General features: G+C 38.9%; 2 protein-coding genes across 8 annotated transcripts in view; one reads left to right on the top strand and one right to left on the bottom strand.

The window, feature by feature from the left end:
* sun1b (Sad1 and UNC84 domain containing 1b) overlaps positions 1-7,029 on the bottom strand; it is a 36,381-nt gene extending 29,352 nt beyond the window's left edge. Inside the window, exon 1 of one of the 3 annotated variants that reach the window (XM_067615942.1) lies at positions 7,007-7,029. In XM_067615942.1, the coding sequence (XP_067472043.1) occupies positions 7,007-7,014 (8 nt within the window). In that variant the 5' untranslated portion in view covers positions 7,015-7,029. Of the gene's footprint in view, positions 1-16; positions 183-7,006 lie in introns of those variants that run through there. The other 2 variants (XM_067615941.1, XM_067615944.1) reach the window with 2 other exon arrangements.
* Positions 7,030-7,113: 84 nt separating this feature from the next.
* On the top strand, positions 7,114-22,776 carry LOC137201079 (centriolar coiled-coil protein of 110 kDa-like). Of its 5 annotated transcripts, XM_067615948.1 has the most exons (15): positions 7,114-7,412; positions 8,157-8,367; positions 9,182-9,310; positions 10,316-11,567; positions 11,798-11,919; positions 12,147-12,324; positions 12,882-12,991; positions 13,135-13,251; positions 13,390-13,491; positions 13,573-13,689; positions 13,982-14,055; positions 14,188-14,253; positions 14,376-14,435; positions 14,868-14,946; positions 21,447-22,776. In XM_067615948.1, the coding sequence occupies exons 2-14, from the start codon at positions 8,203-8,205 to the stop codon at positions 14,941-14,943; spliced, it is 2,568 nt and encodes an 855-aa protein (XP_067472049.1). In that variant the 5' UTR covers positions 7,114-7,412; positions 8,157-8,202; the 3' UTR covers positions 14,944-14,946; positions 21,447-22,776. The 5 variants fall into 5 exon arrangements, with proteins under 5 accessions (XP_067472049.1, XP_067472052.1, XP_067472050.1 ...); XM_067615951.1 differs by lacking the exon at positions 21,447-22,776 and having other exon boundaries at positions 7,114-7,297; positions 8,196-8,367; positions 14,868-16,046; XM_067615949.1 differs by lacking the exon at positions 21,447-22,776 and having other exon boundaries at positions 7,114-7,297; positions 14,868-16,046.
* Positions 22,777-23,411: the final 635 nt, after the last annotated feature.

Below are 23,411 nucleotides of genomic sequence, written 5' to 3'. Positions count from 1 at the left end.
ACTTTTGATGACTCACATGGTGTCTCTGACAGCGGATTTAAGGTGAACGCTGGTTTTGTCAGTTTGGCTTTATCTTGTAGGTAGGTTTGTATCCAGTTGGTTAAAACTTCACTCGCTATTGCACATGTACTCCTGAAAAGAGGACCTTGCTCTAACGTTCGCCTTTCCCGCACACGGTCATTTTTTCCGTTGCGACACCAGCGTCACGTGCGTCAATACTTATATGGTAAAAATGACCATATATGGGATCTGACAAAAAAAAAAAGCAACTGGTTTTCAATGTAAGACAGCACCACTCAGTGGCCGCTCATGAAAACGACAATGAAAAAGACATGACATTTAAAACTACTACTAAAGGATGAATTAGAGTAATGTGGGACAATTTTTGCAATTGGCACTTCAGCAATAGCCAATAGCCTACATTATATCCGCACCCAATACTATTCTGAAATGCGCAAGGTGTTTTCTAATCATATCAGAAAAGAGAATGCAGATATCACACTCGGAGAAGAAATGGCAAATATGAAAGTGTTCCGAGTGCCAAATTGTCCCAGGTTATGTGTCTTTCCTTAAGTGGGACAGCTCAGGCTGAAACCTAGGACACTCATTTGGAAGCTGAAGGTCTCAATTGCCTTAATTCATACAATAAAAACTTATCTGGTCAGTAACACCCAAGGCCAAAGTGCATGCCAACATTTGGTCATATCAGTAAGTACAATGTTTTTACTGTTACAGATGGTATACTAGTGTGTTTATATTATGCATTAATATTAGTAATAATATAATCTGCAACCTGCCTAAAAATAAGTTCAAATCAAGCATTACAAGACTAAGACCCCTGAGTAACTATTGGTATTGCACATTTAATGTACTTAAATGTATATTTCACCAATTTTACAACATGTATGACTGTCCCACATTAGTAAAACCATGCTGTCTCAATAGCCTTAATTCATACAATAAAAACTTATCTGGTCAGTAACACCCAAGGCCAAAGTGCATGCCAACATTTGGTCATATCAGTAAGTACAATGTTTTTACTGTTACAGATGGTATACTAGTGTGTTTATATTATGCATTAATATTAGTAATAATATAATTTGCAACCTGCCTAAAAATAAGTTCAAATCAAGCATTACAAGACTAAGACCCCTGAGTAACTATTGGTATTGCACATTTAATGTACTTAAATGTATATTTCACCAATTTTACAACATGTATGACTGTCCCATATTAGTAAAACCATGCTGTCCCACATTTTAAATTACATTTTCTAAAGTGAGACAATGAACAATGGACTGAAATAATAAAAAAAAAGAAACATGTTTTCACCATATTATAGCATATTTTGAGGCATGAATATATCATAAACACAATCTCACAATTGGCAACATTGCTTCATTTATGACACATTTATATCCTTAACATTAAATTACTCAAAGTATACTTTATCACTGACCTTTGACTAGACTTCCCAGCAAGTACTTCCTTTTGGAAGATTGCCCACCCCAATCTATGGCATCATGTTGTTGAAGTTGTGTAATTTCAATTACATGACACCCTAGATTTAATTTGACAGCATTCCTAATCATTAGCATTTGTTAGAAGAAGGGACAGATGCTCAGGTGTCCCACATTACACCAATTCACCCTACTGATTTGTTTATTTAAGTGTCCTGCACCCCTCTGGTGCCCGGCCCATATGGGCTTACAAGACACTAGACAATACCAGGATGGCCACATGACAGATCATGATGTTATGTTCCACAGACTCAAAAGAGAACATTTCAGAACATTTAGTTTACATGGAAGAGGTGTCCTGTTATAATGGATACAGTGTTCTCTGTCTCAGCAGCCAAGCCTCCCCTATAAATCTTGCTAGAACAAAAATCTCCATTTTAAAAAGCCAACTCAACATATCAGCTTCAGACAACCAGAACAAATCAGGGGTTTTCAACTGGATCTTTTCAAACAAACAATTCCTCAAGTCACTGTACAAAGGGCAATGAAATACAAAATGAAATGCATCCTCAACAACAGCAAGATCACAAAAAACAAACTTTGCTCATCAGGAACACCTTTATATCTGCCTACGTCAACTGCCAGCAGTAAAGTACCAGTTCTTAACTGAGCACACAGAGACCTTTGCCTTCTCTGTAGATATAATTTTATATATGGTTCTGTATAGTAATCATCTTTGATTTGAATGTAGTATCTAAGCTTGGGCTTCTTACAGTTGTCCTCCTTCCATTGTTCCTAATGGATTTTTATAATTTTTGTTTGACTGTATTTATATTACACTTCAAGTTATTTCTGAAAATAAAATTCAAGTCAGAAAGTGAAAATATTGCAGCAACCTCTCTTGACCAAGGATAATTGTGTGCACGATGCCAGTTAAAAATCTTTCTGGTCAGTTGTTCCTGCTTTACAAGACATGACTCCCATCCCAAGTCCCCTTCAACAGCTTGCTTAGCAGTAAATGTATGCATCCCAAGAAAACACCTCATGGCTCAATATCTGGTCAGAATCAAAAGAAGGTTCACCATTTTCCATTAAGATCTCCACTGGAATCAACTTGCTCTTTCATTGCCCCAGTTCATTAATTTCCCTCCAAAATTGCTGTGGATTATTGAGTTGATTATTGATGTTCTAACTGGACAGCTTGTCCTCTTTTAAAACATCTCTTGAAAAACTTCAATCTTCTATCAACATTAGATTGACAGTATTTAAATTCAAGTTTTAGAATCCTTCTTTTACTCTGATCCTTACACTTAAGAAATGATTCTCTGCTAAGCACAAGTCAACCCATAACTTTTTTAATTCATCATTCCAATATGGTTGCTTTATTCTGTAATGCTTCTTTACCATAACCTTTTTTACTACATGGTATTTATCCATTTCCTTATACATAAGGTCACAAATTGGTCATAACAATGATCAGCATTTTCTTGTGTTTTCTGGCCATTATCGAGTTCATCTATGACCTTGAGAGGCACTTTCAGAAGAAAGAAAGTCAACAGGAACATTTCTATTTTGCCTTTTCACTTGTTGCTGAGAGCCTACAATACTACGGCTAGTAAAGAATTCTCCTGTTTGGAATCGTAAACACAGCACTGAATGGTCAGGGAGTCTACTACCATCATCAATCAAATTCATAGCTTCAGATCCAGCCCTTTCTACAAGATCAGATGGTGTATAAACTTTAAATTCAAGACATGTTTTTGGTCCGCATGTGGTGTCACAATATAGTCTACAAAAGCTATTCCCCTGATAGAAACAGAAGTAAAATGATCAGTATCTGGACCCATTAAGCACACAGTATTTAGAGTCTTTTAGAAAGTCAATAAAGGCCTCCCTGTGTTTATTTACACCAGTGTCCAAAAGAACTGGGAGAAATGTCGTCTACATCAACATAAACTTTTCAGTCTACAATACGACTATTCATGTCACTACAAATATAGACCGAGTCTTCACCATTGGATTGCATCAATGCCAATAACGATGAAGGAATAGAGTGACACCCGGTGTTCAAAACCTACTACTACTACTACTACTACTACTACTACTACTACTACTACTACTACTACTACTAATAATAATAATATATAATAATAATAATAATGATAATAATGAGAAGAAGAAGAAGAATTGAAATGTTTCCTAACTTGTCTGTTAAGCCAGGTAGAGGTCTAGGAAAATTATCTAAGATATGAATAATATTGGCTTTCAGGTTGTCATAGCTGCGTCAAATAATCCTTGATTAACCAGTTTCAAAGTAGTTAATTACCCAACACAAGAAAGCACTGAGGAAAACTGATACCCTCAGTACCTATGTGGGTACATACTGTACACACACACTCATACATCATCACTCTTATATGTTAACACAGTCACTACCCACTGATTAAAACATCCTCTTGTACCTCCCTGTCTAAGTAACTTTTATATGAGGGCCTTGTTGAATCCCGAGGAAACTATAGTAACAAGCATTTGTATTTTGACTTTGTAGTACCATCTTCAAAGGCCAGCGACAACCCAGTCTGTGAGAATGAGAAAACCTGAAAAACTGGACATTCGTCATTTGTGGAACGATGGTGATGTGATCCCATTGTCCCTGAGATCACGTGACCACATTATGTGAAAGGAAAGATGATTGAGCTTGTCTCACGTCTCTTTCCTAGTGTTTAAAGAGCTGTCAGTTCACAGTGCGGATAGTTGATCTCCAATCAGTGACTATGAAAATCTCAATTTTTGTAATGTGTATCTACTACCTTCTTCCTGTGCAGCCTGAAGACATAGACCGCTGTAAGTAAATTAAACACTACAATTACTGCTAGCTTGGGTTTCCTCAGTCGTGAAAGTTTTTGTAGTTTTGCTAGTCTTGGTTCCTATTGATGTATGGCTGTAGCCTGCTGACTGTTGACTCTTTTTAACAGATGCCTACTGTGAGAGTTGTCTAACAGCAGCACAAGGTATGGTGAATAACTAATCAACTTGCCTTAGAGCTAGAAGCAATAATTGATAAAAAATGATACACACTGAATAATCTCCAAAGGAATTTCTTATACCTAAGTGTAATTTGTTCATATGGCTTTGTCTACTGCCCTCCAGAGATTGAGAAAGCCATGAAGGAAGCCCCACCTGAGAGCAGACAGACAGTAGTTAAGAACCTCATCAGCGGGGGTGTGTGTGAGAAACTGCTGTCCTACAAACACAACCCTTTCTCTAAAGACAAAATTACATCCTCCTGCAAACACTTGCTGGGTAAGATCAGGTTGTAATCACAGTTGTTTTGCATACATGTTTTCAGTCTAATTAATAATTTATTCTTGAATCCCCATTCAGATTCTCACTACAAACAGTTCCATGCAGTTTTGGTGAAAAAGGAACCAAAACAACTGGGTATAGTCCTGTGCTATGAGCAGTCCACAGCATGTGTTGGGGTAAAACGCCGGTCTTTTGACGTAAGCTGTGACTATATTGGAAAATATATGAATGTCAATATGCATCAGTAATTCACCCAATTATGTCAGTGTTTTGACAAACAGTATTTCACTTTTGTGACAGGAATCCAAAACCACCTTTACAGAAAGTGACATTGATGCTCTGCTTCGGGACAACAAGGAAAATGTGCGCATTGCTCAACCTATACATTCAGGTTCACCTGTGCAATCAAAAGATGAGTTGTGAAAACAGTCATGTTGCTTGCCACTGAATGTGTGGGGCTTGTTGTCATGATGCTCTATTTTGATTGTCAGTATAATAAAGACATTGTTGAAAGACAGAAACACATGTTGTCCTGAGCTGTAAATTATATCTGTATATACCTGGACCTGCATTGCCTCTTGTTGGGCTAATAAGTCGATATATTTTTTAAGCCAATTATCCATATTATAGCAATCCTTTATCTGTGGTCTCCAGTTCATTCAGATTGCCTGTTTTACTGCCAGAATTCAGATGTTATGAGGCACTGTGTTTGCTTTTGCTTTATTCTTAAGTTGTTTCCCAAGTAAACATATGGCTGGCATATTTAACATAACAGATAATTACAATTACAGCCATCCAGAACTTCTTCACATCAATGCAAAGCCATAACATGTGTATGATTGTGTCAACCTCATCACAGCCATTCCAGCACATTTCTGATGTAATCGGATTAATCTTCCTTAATATACATGGTGTTAAATAAGCTCTATGTAAAATTACTAGACATTTTACTATTTTCCCAGAGTACTCTTGAGCAGCAATGACACTACAAGGTTGTCAGTATGTTTGTGGTAATTTGATTATACACATCTTTATTTAAGACTATGCTTATTGTGACCATATATCATGTTAAAATAGTAAAGATCTAAAAATTTGATTTTGATATGACCAAGATGAAAACATAACAGTGGAGTGGTATCAAGAAATGGCACAATAACAGGAGAATTTGTTTCCAAGCTTCCTAAGATAACATTAATGTTTGGAACAGCAAATATAGACAGCTGTGAATCTGCCTCCTGCTCATTGGCATAAACAAGCACCTCAGACAGCTCCCTCATCCCTGGTGGTCCCAGGATAAACGCATTGGACAGCACTTTTGTAGACAGTTCAAAAATGGTCTAAAGCTACTGTTTTCCTGATAGTCAGGAATATTTATCATAGCTGAACATAAATAAATATTCAGAAACCTCAAGACATATAAAGAAACGCGCCATAAGTGCCTTCCTGGCCATGTACTGCTGCAAAATAAAATGGCATGGAATAAATATGCATCTTAAAAAAATATACACACAGGTTCATTAACAGCTCATTAACAGTTTTTTTGTTTGTTTCCACAGGGGTTTGTAAAAATATTTAATTGTGCATTATAAATGATAATTAACTGAAACAGAGATATGTTGCATTCTTACCTGGATTTCAAAGTGCTTAGATAATGACAATGCCAAAACTGAAATACCAAAGTGCCCTCCTCGCCCCCACCCTCCCAGAGGCCCCAGAGAGCTACAGGCTTGGGCTGGGGTTTTGTGTGGCAATTATCGTGGCAATATAATTAGCTGCAAATTTGTTTGTGAATTTTGGAATATGCACCACTAATGCACAATACCAGCTGGCATAAAGGCCCTGAGGTGGACCTGCTTTGTTACCTGTTCTTGAGGCGCTGTCTCAAAGAATTAAAATCTAAATTTCAGACCATTATTTCTACTTATGCTTCCTAAATTAACTTATGTTTAATCACATTAACACACATGGGGGCCGTGCTAATTTTTGCTCAACTGACCCCCATGAATGCAGATGGAAATGAGCTAATAGCTAAATCTGGCATAAATCATCCCTTCCCAATTTGAGATGAATGTTTTTGTGCATGGTCCTTGTTTAATAAAGACTACTAATAGTAATAATGATCCCTGTGATGAACAACAGGATCACTATTACTTTTCATCAGACAAAATCACAAATTAGGTGATTTTAGATGTAAATAGTGAGGTAATTGTTTCACAAAGCCCCGGTTCCCTTTTCCTCACCGTTTCATCCTTTACTTCCCTCTCTTACCGACATCTGTCCCTCCTTGCGGTCGCACTAGTCGAACAACAGTAAATTAATAAAACATAACGAAACATTTACTATTTCTTGGTGCGTGAATGAAATTGTGGATGACAGAATGTCCCGAGAAGGTGACGTGACCAGGTCGCGTGGACACGTATTGGAACGTGGCCCACGTGCTGTTGCTAGGAGGCGCTGTTGTAGCCCGGAAGAGTCGAAAATGATGATGATGATGATGGGCAACCCGAGGTGGAGAGGAGACACGTAAAAAGGTCTGTGTTGTAGCCACCACTTTGCTGTTTCCTTGAAAAAGAAAATGTGGGCGACTCGTAACACTCGGAAAAGCGAGAGAAAGAGAGGAGATATCACTTTGTATCCGCTGTGAAGGTAAGAAAATGGGTAATGAGCATTAGGCACGGCACGGGCGTATCAACTGTCATCCAGCCGGGGCACATCTGTACTTAAACGCCTTTCTGCCTTCAATAGATGCGTAAAAATCGAACATCTGGCAGATTATACATTTAAAACTGCCCGTATCAAGCTTGCTCTGTAATAGCTGGATACAAAAAGAAAACCATTTCCACCTCTGCTGTGCTGTCACTAGACTGATGAATCAATGTGGAGTAGCTGCTGTAATCACGCGACTGAAGACCACTAGGTTACTGGCAGCATCGTGAGGACACCACCTTGCATTGAGGGATGATCATTTTAATGGATTAACTCTGTAAAGAAAATGACAATTATCACAATACATTTGTTATTGAAACAATGTTTTAATGTCATCTGCCATCTGCCTGTCTTTAAAGGGTTTGTACTATCCATTTGCTGACAGACATTTCAGAAATAGAGATTGTATTGATCAGACACACCATTCCCTATCCTCTCCCATGAGATGTGGAAGTCAGTCACCAGCAAGGTCTGATAGGCAGGAATGGCTGGAATGTGATGAGTGAGATAAAATCACTAAGAGCAAACAGACCCTCTTTTGTTGCAGGCGATGTTGTCCAGCTCGTTCACTTATGATGCACAGATTCTTTCCACTAGCGACCCACACCCAGTGCAGTCTAAGCTCACATAGCCAATGATTTGTGGACGTCCATCTAATTCAACACTCTCCATTTAATTTAACAGCCGGGTGACAAGGCTACATGGTGTGTGTTTCCTGCTCAGAGTGTGGATGTGTGGGTGTCAAGAGATGGAGAGCTACGATGAGTTCTGTCTGCGGAGTCTGGCTGTACTGCAAGAGGAGGGTAAATTGAGGAAGAGGACATGTGAGCCACTGTGTTCCCTGAAGGCTCGCTCTGTCATCCGCTTCCATGGAAGAGCGGTGCTTTCACCTCTGGTAAGGAAGAAATAAACAAATAGGCTACAGCTTGTGCTGAAGAGAAAACATGAGATTTATCTTAGCCAATTCAAGTTTCTACATCACACAGCTTTCCTCATCAAAAAGTAGACAGAAGCCATAGCTAATGGATGTTTCTGGGAGGTTTGCAGATGGCTTGACATGGTTCTGCCTTACAAAAGGTTTGGCTGGTTTCCATAGAGAGGCTTTATATCTCTCACTGCCCTCATGTGTCTCTGTTGTAGTATCACCATTTTTCATATAGCAACAGAAAGAATTGCTTACACTTGTAAGAATGTGATAATACACATTTCAAGCATACAACATCAATTTAAAAAAAAATGATAAAGGTAACATTTAGGATAATACACCTATTTATTTGTGAGACCTACATCATATGTCTGGGCTGCCTGGCCTCAATTAGATCAGCACTTGGCGGAGGAAAGAGAGAGGAGATAATTGATGACGAACATCAAGTCTGTTTGATGTTAGTCAGGAGAATCCATCTACTGTTGACTGCTAACAAAATGAGTTTTCAGGGCCAGTGTGAGGTTGAGGGTTTTTGAAGACTTCTCTTCCACTCAAATAAAGTACACACAAAAATATACTGGAAGTAGGGTGATTGTGTTATCAGCAATAACTGTAAATCAAGCACAAACAAACCTCAAAAAAATACATTTTTCTCATTGAAATCCTTGTCATAAAGACTTCTTGACTAATCTCTCCTCGCGTGTGATGTTATTGCTAGAATCTGTTCAAATGAAAAAGTATTTGAATCAATTTTTAAAATCAGCGTGCGTTTTCCTTTTTCCAGTTGAGTGCAGAGCAGCGCAATGAGATGTGTGACTACAGACGGAGGGCGGTCCAGCTGGAGTTGGACATGCAGAGCAAGCAGAGGAACAAGATTTTTGCACGCGTTCAGGACATACTGGACCAAGCTCAGGTCAGTAGCACAGTGTGGTCTTGGTCACAGGCCCAGGTGTGGTCTGGCAGGGGGATCCAGTGGATAATGGAGTGCAAGACGTTTTGCGAAATCAATACAAAGTCAGGCTGTTTCATAGAAAGAGCAGGTTCAGCAATATGCTACATCTAGATGCTTATGGAACTTAAATAATATCAATATAACTAGTCTCTGTTCACAAAAGAAAAAAGTATTCCAGTTTATTTTGTATCTTTTTGTAAACAAGCCTCATCCAAAAGTTTCAAATATGCCCATATTTGATATAGGTCTGTGTGACAGTCACACGATATAGCACGAATCACAGTCTGTCCCGTAATCTCTTGTGACATTTGGAGACTTGAGTACAAGCTGTCTGACTCAACACTTTTCCTAAGTAGGCTCTGCTATTTTTACCTGATGATGGCCCTGTTTTGTCAACTCAGCATCCAAAGCAATATTGTCCACTTGCAGATCTGCTCTAGTTGAGAAATGTCTGGTCTTTGAATAAAGGTAATTGGCCTGTGATTGTCTGTAATTACTCTGAAACTCAGGGATATGTTGTACTGTAGAAAGCCCTTAACAATCCAGGCTGTGCTTTTTAAGAGAGTGAGAGAAGTGTGTTTCAGGTGATGCATAGGTGTGGAAATAGAATAAAGGCATCCAGTGTCTTGGTTAAGATTAATTTTTGGGTTGCGTACACATTTTCAAGTTGGAAGCGGAAACGTTAGGGCCAGGTTAGGTCAGGATCATTCTAAATATCAGAATAAACTTCTAATCAGAATCTCAAACCAGGATTACACCAGTTTAAGCACTTTGTTTAGTTGATAATAAACACTGGACAATCTAATTTTATTTTCTTTCAATCTTTTGTTAGTGATGAATGAACTACTTTAAACCAACACAGTTTGGTGAAAAGTGGAATCCATCAACTGGTCATTCTTCATTGTCATTTTAGATTTTTTTTTATTATTTGATTATTGGTTGTTATCACTTTTTATCTCTAAACAGGCATACAAAGTACCAAGTGAAGAGGCTGACAAGTTGCCAGTTTCTAAATCTGCAACAGTTGGTGGCTACACCCTGATCACTGACTCACCTGGACTTGCCAGAGACTCCGGACTTGGGCTTCAAACAAGTGATCAGACTGCCTCTGCATGCCCTGACACCGCCATCCTCAATGGCTACAAAGCAGCGGAGGAAGTGAAGGTAGAGAGGGAAGAGAAGAGTGAGGAGGAAGAGGAGGAGGAGGAGGAGGAGGAGGAGGAGGAGGAGGAGGAGGAGGAGGATATTAGTTTGGACAGCCTTCTCAAGCGATCAAGGGAGTATGTGAAGAGAGAGCAGAGTCAGCATGGGTCAAAAGTTGTTCACGCAGTCACTCGGACGCCCCCGCCTGAGATGGTCTCTGAGCAGGAGAATAAGACCAGTAGTCCAATGGGGGACACTGGTGTTGAGTTCGGATTCAGTCTGCACCATAGCCCCAATGGCCCACCTCAGACCCAGATCCAGCATCAAACTCTGTATGATCCCAATCCCCAACAGTCTGCCAGCCTCTCACCTAGTCTAACTGATCGGTATGTTCATCTCCCCAGTCCAGAGTCCAGCATTAGTCCCCGTGCACACAGACGCAGACCACGCCCAGTTTCTACAGGGAACATCCATATCTCATTCCCCATTGGGCCAGCAGATCTTATTCCCCGAAGCCCAGTAAGGTCAGGGGAAGGTGCTGGCATCGCGGACTGGGGAGAAGCACTCTCAGGGGCCACAAGATCTTCTGATCACTGGGGCTCAGTGGGGAGTGAAGGTGGGGGTGGTGTTAGCAGGAGTGGCAATCGTCGATCCAGTCATTGTGGTACCAGTCCAGTGCGGGAGATCTGTAGCCCCATCAGCACCTCAGGGCCCAGCCCGATGGGACACCATGACATCTTGGCTTCAGGATTTCGCCGGCGCTGCCACACCTTGGACAGTCAGTTGCATACCTATCACTCTGGATTTGAGCACATAGACCGCAGCCAGGAGAGGGTCCCTCGCTTCATGGCAGGAGTTACATGGTTGGCCCCAAGTCGGCGGAACCCTGCAGCCCCCTTGAACCAGTCATATGAGATAGAGAATCCTTCACCATCTCTGCTGAGGCCCCGCGTGACTCCTGACTTGGCTCAGGTCAAACTCAGGATGGAGCCTGAAGATCCTCAAGTGCCACATAATGGCAGGATCACGCCAACTGTCCTCAGAAATGCAGCTGAGGCACAAGGCAGCAAGACAGGTGAAGCTCTACATTTGTATACTCGGAATTGAAGCAACTCTTTATAGAACAGTTTCTTTAATGCATATGTATTTACTAAAATCTAAATAATGTGTTAAATAATTTACACTAAGATCATTGTGTCTCCCAGAGTGATGAAGAATAAGAGAAAATGGGGGGAAAAAGATGAAACTTTTAAAAAGAAAAAGTAAAAGATAAATCATTCTGTGTGTATTTGTGCACATTAACAGAGGAGACCCAGAGGCGAGCACAGGCTCTGGAGGACATGCAAAGGCGTCTGGAGGAGGAGCATGCCTTGCAGATGTCTCTGCTCCTGGCTGAGCAGGAGAAAGAGCAACAGCGCCTCCGTCTGGTCAGCACATAGAATCACAAAATCTACTATAAATAGAAGTACCGAACATGTATTTTTTTATGTAGCATTTTATCAGTTTTTTACAAACTTTACTTTACATTACTTTCTATATGTATATGTGTGTTTGTACATTAATGTGTGTGTGGATGTTTAAAACTGTGAACATGAATACAGTAAAAACAATGAAGTTTATGTGTGTTAATATGTTAATATGTGTGTGTGGTTAGGAGCTCGAGGAGACAGAAAGAAGGCTGAAGGAGCAGGAGTGTGTGAGGCCTCTGACTGGGGATGCTTGTAGGTGGAAACGTAGGTCTGTGAGTGACAGCTGTCCTGCTGTGAGCCCCTCCTGCCTGGGACTAAGCCCTGCCCAAACACCAGCCGAAAGATCACCTGGGCACAGTATAGGTACCACTTCATCATGCTTATGATTGTGTTGGAATTTGTAAAACAGTGGAGACAAAAGACCACATGCTCAGAGATAGATGAATAACTTGGTCTATCAACTCCGGAGTGACTAACAGTAACTACAGTTTTTTGCTTTTATTGCCCTTTTCGAAAAACCTTAAACATTGTAAAGATAAAAACAAAATTATTGTTTTGTAAGCATTCCACAGTTACATCTCCAATGGGTCTTAGTTAAAGACATACATTTAAAATGTAAATCTGATTTTTCAGACAGAAAAAGAAACTATGTAATATTTGTACCTATTTCACATATATTGATCTGAAGAATTTTCACATCTTCAGTTTTGGAGATTATTTTTGAAATAATGGAGATAGTATTGTAAACTTAGATTATTGTAAGATAATTGTACTTTTTTTTTTCATACTGGCACATCCATGACTATAGTAATGGTGTGCTCTCGCAGTTCACCGTCTCTGATAGTAAGTGGGTTTCCTCTCAGAGAAATAGCAGTAATACTGCAGGTAATTTAAAAATACCTCTCTGTTTCTCTCTCCAGGTTTTCCCAGTCCTGTCAGTTCCAGCGTGTCCTCTCCCTCTGTCCATCCTCCTGTCTATGTGTGGGGGCCCACTTGGGTAGCTAACAAACCTCGGGCAAGGCTAAGTCTGGTGGGTACACTCTAGTGCACCAGTAAGAGTGAGTGCATGACTCTGCGTGTGTTTATCAAAATAGTGACATTTATTTCTCAAACCCTCTTTAATGCTCTTATCATCTCATTTCCATCTTTTTGCACCTTTTGTTGTATTCCCAGGTTCTGACAGCAGAACAGCAGAGAGCGTTATGTCGAATTGGCGCCATCACTCGTGGCTTCCTCACACGGAGACTGCTCAAAATAGACAAAGTCAAACACCTGCGTCAGACCATCGTGGTGAGATTAAACTCTCGTATATACACAAAACACTAAGTTATAATAAGTATAATAATAATTTAATGAATTATTCGTCATGTGGCTGACTGAGAAAAAAACGTATGTTTATAAATTTTTACTGTATATATGTGTCCTCAGGATACACAAGAGTTCATCCGTTCATTCCAGACTGAAGCTCCACAAAAGAGAGGCAGCTTTTCACCACAAGATCTCTCCCTGCAGGAGAGAGTTAGAGCCCAGGTATGAAGTGCAGTTCCTGTCTAGAGACAGCAGAGGTCCATCTTTCTTTGTGTTTATGTGTGTATGTCTTCTGTTCTTCAGTTACGTGCGGCCCTTTATGACATCCATGAAATCTTCTTTGAAATGCCTCTGGAGGATCGATTAGCATTGCTGCAGCAGGACAGAGAGCTCCGTGCAGAGAGGAAGTTACGCGACATGGTAAGTTGAAAATACAGGCCAATAATAAATCACACAGCCATATTTAATCTAAAAGACCTGAAACAGCCCTTTTCACTCTTTTACCATTCAGTATAAACTTAAACACAAACTCGACTTGAGTTTGTAACACATTTGGTGAAAGCAGGCTCATGTTTTGTTTTTTTTTGGTGGGGGGGGGGGGTATATTGTAGCTTGCCAGGCATCCATTTCTCTGGACAGTTAGTGTAAAGTCCACCTAGGTATGAATCCTCCTATAAATCTAAACTGATTGGTGATTGTGTTAAACCTACAGGAGAAAGCCAAGTGTCCCAAGGAGAGAGGCGTTCTATCTGCTGCCACACAGAGGTCTCTGGACCGGAAAAAGAGGTAAGATGGGATAGAACATGTTTCAAAGCCTCACATAGTGCTGTATGGGATCTGCTTTGAGATGTTGATGTTTACAATGATGAGATCAAGTAATCAGTGGTGTTTTTATTGTATGTATTTGTACTCCTTCAGGGTTGGTGAATCCCCAGCGCAGGCTAGGAAGATGCAGCAGAAGCCAAAAAGCCCCACGACCAACAGGTGCCAAAAGCAGCTCTGGCATTTTGTTATCACCTTGCAGTGACAAAAGAGTGCTTCATGTTTTCCTGCATTTAGATAATCTATATCTGTTCTTTATATGCCTTCTTTTTTTCCTTTCACAGAATCCTGAGGCCAAGCCAAGGCCAAAATTCTCCTGTCTCAGGTCAGCTGAACCGCCAGGGGTGAGTTTGTACTTTTACTTGCTCCACCATGCTTAACTTTTGGCCCTTTATCTTATAATTGCAGAGTGCAATTGTCATTAAACACATAAACTGTCATATGTTATTTGGTTGCTACTCCCCTGCCAAAGCTGTTGATCAGGTTGTTGTTGCTACTGTCCTGATTTACAATGATTAACAATGCCAATGCTCATAACAGAGGCGATGCATGAAACTTTTCCTGTTTCATGCCAGGCTTATATTTCATGGATCAACAAAATCATACTTTGCTAACTTGCACATCAGTCAAGTTTTGTTGATTTAAGTAATGAGCTATGATTCCAGCATCGTTTCAGTAACGTCTCACTAAAAGCAACACTGTACAGAAACTTCAAACTCAGCTTTAACCAATGTTTTTAAAGTAATCACATTATGACAGCGGTTGTTTCCTCTCAGGAGCTGGTACAGAAAAACCCCAGAGGAGAGAGTGAGGCGTTCAGAAAACCTGAAGAAGCAGCACTCTCTGGGTTAAAAGGTGACACAGCATTCTCTGATCTGTGAACTTGAATTTTTAATCTTTTTAATAAAAACCTTGAACCACCCAAACTCCAGTCAACGCTGCTAACAAGGTGATTGTGTTTAATCTACCCTCTGATATTCAGATGATTGTATTCACTATCACACTTACCTATATACTCCATCACAATGCCATTGTTTTTGACTGTTGTAGCTTGCTAAAATAGTTTCTAGTGTCCCTAACTGATTGTTATACACAAGACTCACATGTAGCTGCTGTATTTAATGACTAGGTAGGTACATTTAATTTTTTTGGTAGTAGCTGTACATGAACGCAAGCTAGAAGAGGGTTAGAGCTAAAGGGAAAATAAGTTGTAAACATTTTAATTGTGCCTAAGAACTATGCCTTTGCTATCTGTAATATTTTAGCATGCGTATACTTACCAATTGTGGTCATACATATAGTGTGTATATCTGTAAGTAACTTTACAAACACCTGTGCCGTGTTAACAGTCCACAATGTAGATGCCATAAAATACAGACTATTTAAGTGTATATGATTAGTTCATTTAAAAATGTATGTTCAAGGGCTTTGAGTACCTACTTCTGCTTTCTTTATTTAATGGTGCTGAGTTTACATCTTATACATACTCTGAGACATTTCTGTGTGTTTCAAGATTTGGCTTAAATTGATGCAAAAAAAAAAAAACCCAATGTATTTGTTTACACATTGGCACACTTTTGCATTATTGTAGCTTCACATAATAAGAGATGCACAGCAGACATACAGTGTGGTGCTTCCTCTGAAAACTCACTGAATAAAACTAAATGGACCATATAAAATGCATGCTAAATTCACACCCACATTTCCCAGTGCAATACAGTTCAGACTCTGAAGACAAGAATATTTACATGATGACATATTATCTAACCACACATGAATTAATTGGTGCACTGTTCATTTAGATGCCACATTGAATTATACTTCTGCTTCAGTAGTATTCAGTGTGTTGATGTTGTTTGCTGTGCCTTCTCTTTGAAAAAAAAAAAGTTTGTTTTTTTAATTTAAAATGCTGAGTCGTTTTTCTATGACCAGAATAAATTCTGTAATGATTTGAATTTTTTGGAATCTGATTTCATGATTAAATGTAAAGGTATCGGTGAAACAGGCTTGCCTCAATAAGGCTTACAAGGGAGTAAATGGTTTCATGTTACACTAGAAAAAACACTCTACCTACTGCTCTCACCATAGCATGACCTCATGATGGAGTGATTTAGCTATTATTTTTCATTTCATTTTCACCTACATTTAGGTCATAAAGCCGCTGTAACCACCATGAATCAGAGGTTGACCACATCTGCTACCCATTTGACTAAGCAACTTAAACACTTTTTACAACTGCATTTCAAGAAGTGAGACTTTTATGACAATGACAAGATGTTGCAAAAACAAGAATAGCGCTCACAGTAATGTGCCAGTTAAAAAGTGCCTACTTTGAGTGCTGTTCTCGTTGTTGCAACATCCTGTTATTGTTACGTAAGTTCCCACTTCCTAAAATGCAGTTGTAAAAAGAAGTTGAAGACAAGGGAAATAAACTCTGTATGTGGTTACAGATCACAATTTTAAGTTTCTGTTAGCTATAAAATACATAAAAAATATATACATACATAAAAAAAAGCATAGATTTTAAGCCCTGCAGTTTCGAGGGCTTTAGCTCTGCTGTAAATTTAATATCTCTCGTATGTGTTTGGTAAAGGAACAAGCCAGCCATCCACATACATACATTTACACTTGATATCCTCTAAGAGGAAAGCTCTGGGTCGTTCTGTCCTTTCAACTCTTACCAAGATAGTCTCTGATGTGTTGTTAGGACTTATATTCCTGAACAGTGTACCAGGTTGGATGTCATACAAGTGGACCACAATGACTGGAATTGACTGGCACAAACAGTTGGATGTGCATACACAGTTCTCCTTTAAAAGTAAAAGCGAACATAGTTCTCCACAGCACCCATTCTTGAGCTGAATAACAGAGTCTGTTCTCTTTTCACAGTTTGTAGAGTGATAAGCAGTGTCTTGATAAGTGAAGCTGTCAATAGCTTCAACTGATCGGACAAGAACTGGCCGATTTAAGAGTTCTTCTATTGTTAGTTTTATAGATCCTGTGAGATTCACATGGCGAGACTTTCCAAGGGGTTTGTAAGAGCCACTGCTGTCATTTAGTGGTGAGAGCTTTGCTAATGTTTCACCAAAATGTGAAGGTCGGTTAAAAACTAAATAACTAAGGTGTCTGGGTATGTGCAGCCAAAGGAGAAAGCTTTTATAAATTCCTTGGGGGTTATACGCCATGCCACGAAGAAGAGCCCTTAAACTTCCATTGTTTCTCTCAAAACTGAATGTCGACGTTGCCCAGAGAGGCCCCCAGTTCCGCACACTTTCAGTTAAGTGGATCAATTGATGGCAGTTGAAAGACACGTTTCCTTCACCGTATAGTTCTTTCATATTCACTACGAAGAGTACCAAGGACTCATGGGCCATCTGAAGGTCATGCTGAGATACTGATTTTTGTAGGAGAATGTGAATACTAAATGACAGGAGAAAAAAATGTTGCAGAAACGTAGGATGCAGCACACCTGGCAGGACCGCAATAGCATAAAATAAAAGGAATGCTCGCCACTCTGACGCTTTCCAAGAGTCAATACATTTCAGTGACCGTGGAGATCTGGTTATTTCTAATGGCGGCTTTAGACGGAGAAGAAGGGAGTCCATTTGTGAGATCTGTTGACCTATATACCAAGGTTCCTGAGAGTTGACTGGGTCCAACCACAGAGACATAAGCTGTCTGGACACGCCAAGTAGAACTGAGTGCATGTAATCAGGTACAAATCCAAAAACAATGTCAAACATGGGAAGCAAGGAAAGCAAGGACAATCCTTTTACTCCATTTTTTGTGACGCCAGCCTTTTCAGCCTGTCTTGCGTTATCCTTAAACATTACGTCTGACCTTGCTGCTTGTTTCTCTTCATCATATGGGTAGGACCTCTTGGATCCACGGCCTTTTTTGACCATTGTGCCAGGGTGTAAACACCAGTCACAACCATATTCACCATTGAATTGTTTGCAATTCCGGAGAAGTGGTCTCGCTACAGCATCAGAGGAGCAAACCAAGGCAAAGACTTTTGAGGAGTGAACAGTGCCATTGCTGTCTTTCCACTGAAATGGATTTTCAGCTAGATTGCAACAGTCATCTATAAAAGGCTTTAGAAATGTGTTCATATTGGGTTTTTTGGGGCCAAACCAAAGTCCTGCTACCATCACATTTTCCTTTCTTTGTGTGTAGGGAAGTTCATTTATCATAAACTGAAGGGGCCAAATTGAGTATGAGTTACAAATTGGTACGCCATCACAATTCCATGACAGTGTAAGGTCATCTGCAGCCAGTGCTCCTTGTTTAAGCAGATTCTGGTACATCCTCCCATCCATCACATCTGTAATCTCATGTCCATGTTTGACAGTCTTAGGTAACAACTTGTGGTTCTTAAGGATGTTTTTCAGAAGGTCTTTCAGCGATGTGAACAAAAAAAAGTGTCCACTTTCTGTACTGCTTGCTTTGTTGAATATTGCGCCACAGTGTAAACAAGAACCATTATCAGGATTTTCTCCCATGAAGTTTTGACAGACCTGACAGTAAAATACAGTAGACACGGCAGGAATCTTATCAGAGAGATACTTAGCTGCAACAACCAAGTTAGGAATGAGGAAATTCAGTAAAGTCATTAAATCACCCTGCGCAGCTGTTAGATGGTGACGCAGAATGAAGAGTATAACAGCAAGCAGGCCTTGTCCTTGAGTTACTGTGGCACCAGGGTAAATTGGTTCCTCCGTCTGCACAGACAAAAACAAATATTTGACAGTGATTTTAAGTAGTATATGTGTTAACAGAAATATACAGTATAACGTCTTACCATCTCATTGCCAGTGTGTGTGTCAGAATCTATCGTTGAAGTAGACTCAAAGTGCCATGGAAAAATAGTTGGGTCCTGCATATAACAACACATAATTAGAATCTATATTAACGTGAATTAACTGAAGTCTTGAGTGTGCGAAATGATGTGCAAAGCCAATGTTTCTGAATCTGCTGAATGTTTTGTTTAATCTGGACCTACAGGTGACTTAAAAGAGCAAGATTCAAGTGTGATTCTGTTCAGTTTGCACATGCGTTCTCAGAACTAACCATTTCAACGCAATCCTCTTGGTCTGAATTTGCGTCAGTGTCAGTGTCAATCATTTCAGGAGTATCATCGTGCCATCGTTTCAGGGTCTGCAGTGGGGACACATGCTTAAGTTTAGCACTTACTTCATGAGCACATACTGAAACAAGTGTTAACTACTGCCTTAATAGCTTTTCCACATATGGCCCAAATGAAGAGTTTAACATCAAACATCATCACATCGTTCTATTTTGGTACTTTTGGTACTTCTTTTTTTAGCTCTTACATGTACGATCCTAATTTATTTCATGTATTGATCAATTTAAATTATCTGTAATTTGTTCTAGATCTTTTGTTGAATAGAGGATAATCTAGTTGTTTTCATCTTTTTCTCTGTCTCTATAGGGTACTTTGCAACTTTCTTGTAATAAAGGGCCATCAATGTTGTGGGTGGGTGACTGTGAAAAGGTGGCAACAGGTGTGCATCATTAGCTGCACTAAGCAGTGAGTCACTAAGCTCTGTCAGATTGAGGTAGAAAGGATAAAACTGTTCTGTAGTAAATGACATTCTGCATAATTTGATGCACTTATAGCTTTGTGTGTGTGTGTGTGTGTGTGTGTTTAATTTGTGATTGTCAGCAGTAACAAAATTCTACATCAATGTTGTTGTTCATGTTTTGAAAGTGTTGTGTTACCCTATGGTAACCTGAGATGGTACCTACCAGTTAGGTGAGGCTAAGAAGGTAAAAACTGAGTCACTGGTCTATTGAATGAAGTAGGGACGAGAGTAGGTGGCAGCTTGCTGTGAAGCTGCTGATTTTATTTGTTTGTTGCTTCGGCTTAAATTATTTTTGTTGAATTTCCTGGGATTCATTTTTGCCTCTGCTTTCATTAATATTTTTGTTAATAAATATCACTTTTTGTACATGTACTCTAGCCTGCCGACCTGCTTTTTTGCAACATCCCTTTAAAGGTTTCCAGTGCCAAAATACAATCTTCTGTTCTTTATATGGGGTGGCAGCACTACAGTGACCAAAGAGCTTGTTTTTTTATCTCAAAGAGACAGTTACTATTGTAGTTCCATAAAGAAAAAGAAGTGAGAAAGACAGTTTTAAGATAGTTGTTGTGTGTGTGCCACTTGATGATTTTGCACAAGCTTAAGACAGAACTTCATGTAACTTGTGAAAGCGATCCAGTTAAGGATGTCCAGTTAATCCTAACATGAGTGATTAGTGTTCTGAATCTTGGTGTAAAATATCTTTATAACACACAGTACCACATCACCTGTAGGTATTCTTTGAGTCTCTTTCTGAATTTCACTCTTGGTCCAATTTTAGAAATCAAGACACTGAGGTTGCCTGACTCTTCAAGACTTAGGAAACTTTCCTTGTCAATTCCTTCATCTGAAATTAAAAATATATTTAGATTAAACTTTGTTGGTTTCTACAAACATTCACATATAGAAAATATCAAGGATCTAGTATTATTGTGCTGCAATTTATTTTTACCTTCAAATCTCTGAATTAACTCACTGAGACCCCATTCAGTTAATTTATCCCGGACAAAATCAGATGTCTCCATGGAATTCCACTGCAATAGTGGAAAACATGGAATTATTATATAGCTTAAACCAGTTATAATGTATTATTATATTTAATAAATTGTTATTAGGATGTATATAAAAATTACAGTTTGGTGGAAACACATTACAATATACAACATCCAACCTACAACTATTTTTTGTACCGATTAAAGGGATTAATTGAAACCCATGCTGTAACCACAGTTAAATTATATTGCTGACTATGTACAAACAGTGTTAGTTCACCAAAACACTCAATCATTGGTCTATTTTCATACTGCAGACTGTTTTATTCGGTTTTAATCTCCTTTGACTCTTGTGACCGTTTAAGGGAACTGTCTGAAACATGAATGTATTAAACTGAAGTTGCACTTTAATTAATTAAATTGTATCATTTGCTGTTATTGCTTAAATTAACAATAGCAGCTGCTAACAGTGATAAGACAAATTTTGAGAGCTGACACAATGAAACTTTGTATAAAAATATAACATTATAATTTCAGTCAGGATAATACCATTTCAGTCAGAATATCTGTTTCCAAAGCCAAAGAGGGCAAATTCCTGCATTAATTCTGACATCTCTATGCTGCATGTCATTTTTGTTACATTTTTATGTAAGATATCTTTAGATAGCCTTATTAGTACAAGGACTCTTCACAGTAGAGCAAATTACCTGCAAGTATTCTTTGAGTCTCTTTCTGAATTTTACTCTTGGTCCAATTTTAGGAATCAAGACATTGATGCTGCCTGAATCTCCAAGACGTAGGAAAGTCTCCTTGTCAATGCCTTCATCTGAAATAAAAAACATTCACATTAATCTTAATAATACAACATTGATTCTAGTTTTAATGAAGAATAATCTATTCAAACATGTGGACTTATTTCTTCCTGTGACTGAGATAGGTGGAAATACTTTGACACCACTTTCTGAGGTCTCCTGACTACACGTTTTATTGTTACTATTGTACATTGTGAGGCATCACAGGTCATGGGGACATCCTGATTGACTGAATAGGTACATGCGAATTTCTTTGCATGAAGATGAGATCAGTGGCTGAACACTAGAGGAGCTCTGTTACCGCTTGTGGTCATGGTTACAATGTAACCATCAGTAATTCACATGTACTTGGGTTGGACTGATTTTACACCCCAGATCAACTGTACACTCACTAGTCAGTTCTTAGTCCACCTCAAGCTTTTACCCTTTTGCTTTTTATAAGTTCTGACTTTTTTCACTTTGGGTGTCTGAGAAGTTAGTGTGTGGCTTTCAAATATTCATAACAGTTACGTATACAAAAATCAAGGGTATGTCATCATTTTGCTGAAACTTTAGACATTAATTACAAACATAATTGTTCCCACCACGGCAGAGTATTAATACAATACCTTCAAATCTCTCTATGAAGTCACTGAAGCCCCATTCAGTTAATTTGCCCCGGACAAAATTGGGCGTCTCCATGAAATCCCACTGTAAAATGATAAAAAATGATTACTGATTGGTTAATATTACGATTGCTATTGAACAATGACAATCTCACAATTCAAGTCTAAGGTGTGACAGGTAGACAGAGTGCACAAACAACATTTTACGCTACACAGAGAAAGGACACATAGCTTAAATTGCTTTTAACCTCTTAACCCTAATGACCTGCTGCTGGGCTAGTCATTATAAACTCATGATGTACAGCAAATATTCTTCAAACCAACAGAGCTTTCTCAGTACTGGCCAAAGAACTACGACTTACTGTACCTCTCTCCTGACACACATTTTTTTCATTCTATTGATGCTTTTGAGTGTCATCTTAAAACACACTACTACTCTTTTGAAGCCTTTAGATGGCTCTTGTCTCTCTGTAGGAGTTTGTTGTATCTATGTCTTGAAGTTTCTGAAAGGTACCAAATATGTCAGGCTGAATTTTGGGGAAATGTTTATAAGATAATGCAAGGCATCTAATAAAATGTTTTCATTTGATGGAATAGTGCAGTCATAAAAGACTCTTACCAGATATTTTTGATAGAAAAATCTGTACCTTGCATTGCGTACCATGTATGGTTATATGTTTGAATTAAAGAGACACTTGACTTCAACCAACCTCAGTCTATTGATAATTTATCTATCAATTTTACATAGTGTAAACATCATATAGCTTCAATAAGGAGCTGGAACAAAATGATACATAATACAACTATGATACTTTGTAATAAGATCATTTTTACAACCCTAAAGCTTCTTGAGTTGTGCAATTTCAAAAACTGTCCTCAGCTGATTTGTAGATCTCGTTCATTTGCAGTCTCTATGGCTTGTCTTTGGTGCCAAAACTATAGAGGCCGCAGACACCCAGGATTTGGTTTTAACTTTGGTAGGGACTTTTTTTTTAATCGGATGAACATAATAAACAATGTATGTGCACTTGCTCTTTATCTCTCTTTGCTCTTTCATATGCACACACACATACACACATTATGAGCCTGACTGCAAAAATGTAACTTTATTTAATATGTATTTGCTGGTATAACTCACCTGTAACAAGGAACAATTGTTCTCTTCTTGTTACATTTGATTTTAATGATGTAAACCTCAGACTAAAATTGAGATTTAAAATGAACATATCGCAATAACTGCTACAAAAAAAATAAATGTATAATAACCTGTAGGTAATGTGCTTCTCTGTTTAAACCAACTATCTGCTA

The sequence above is a fragment of the Thunnus thynnus genome, chromosome 17 (assembly GCF_963924715.1).
Source record: "Thunnus thynnus chromosome 17, fThuThy2.1, whole genome shotgun sequence".
NCBI classification, from domain to species: Eukaryota; Metazoa; Chordata; class Actinopteri; order Scombriformes; family Scombridae; genus Thunnus; species Thunnus thynnus.
Note: the sequence above shows the minus strand (reverse complement) of the source record. Positions and strands in the feature narration are given on the sequence as shown.

Coding starts and splice junctions, on each gene's coding strand:
- LOC137201079 (XM_067615948.1), top strand. CDS start 8,203: ATGTGTGGGTGTCAAGAGATGGAGAGCTACGATGAGTTCTGTCTGCGG. Junction 13,252..13,389: donor ACCTGCGTCAGACCATCGTG/GTGAGATTAAAC, acceptor ATGTGTCCTCAG/GATACACAAGAGTTCATCCG. Junction 13,492..13,572: donor AGGAGAGAGTTAGAGCCCAG/GTATGAAGTGCA, acceptor TCTGTTCTTCAG/TTACGTGCGGCCCTTTATGA.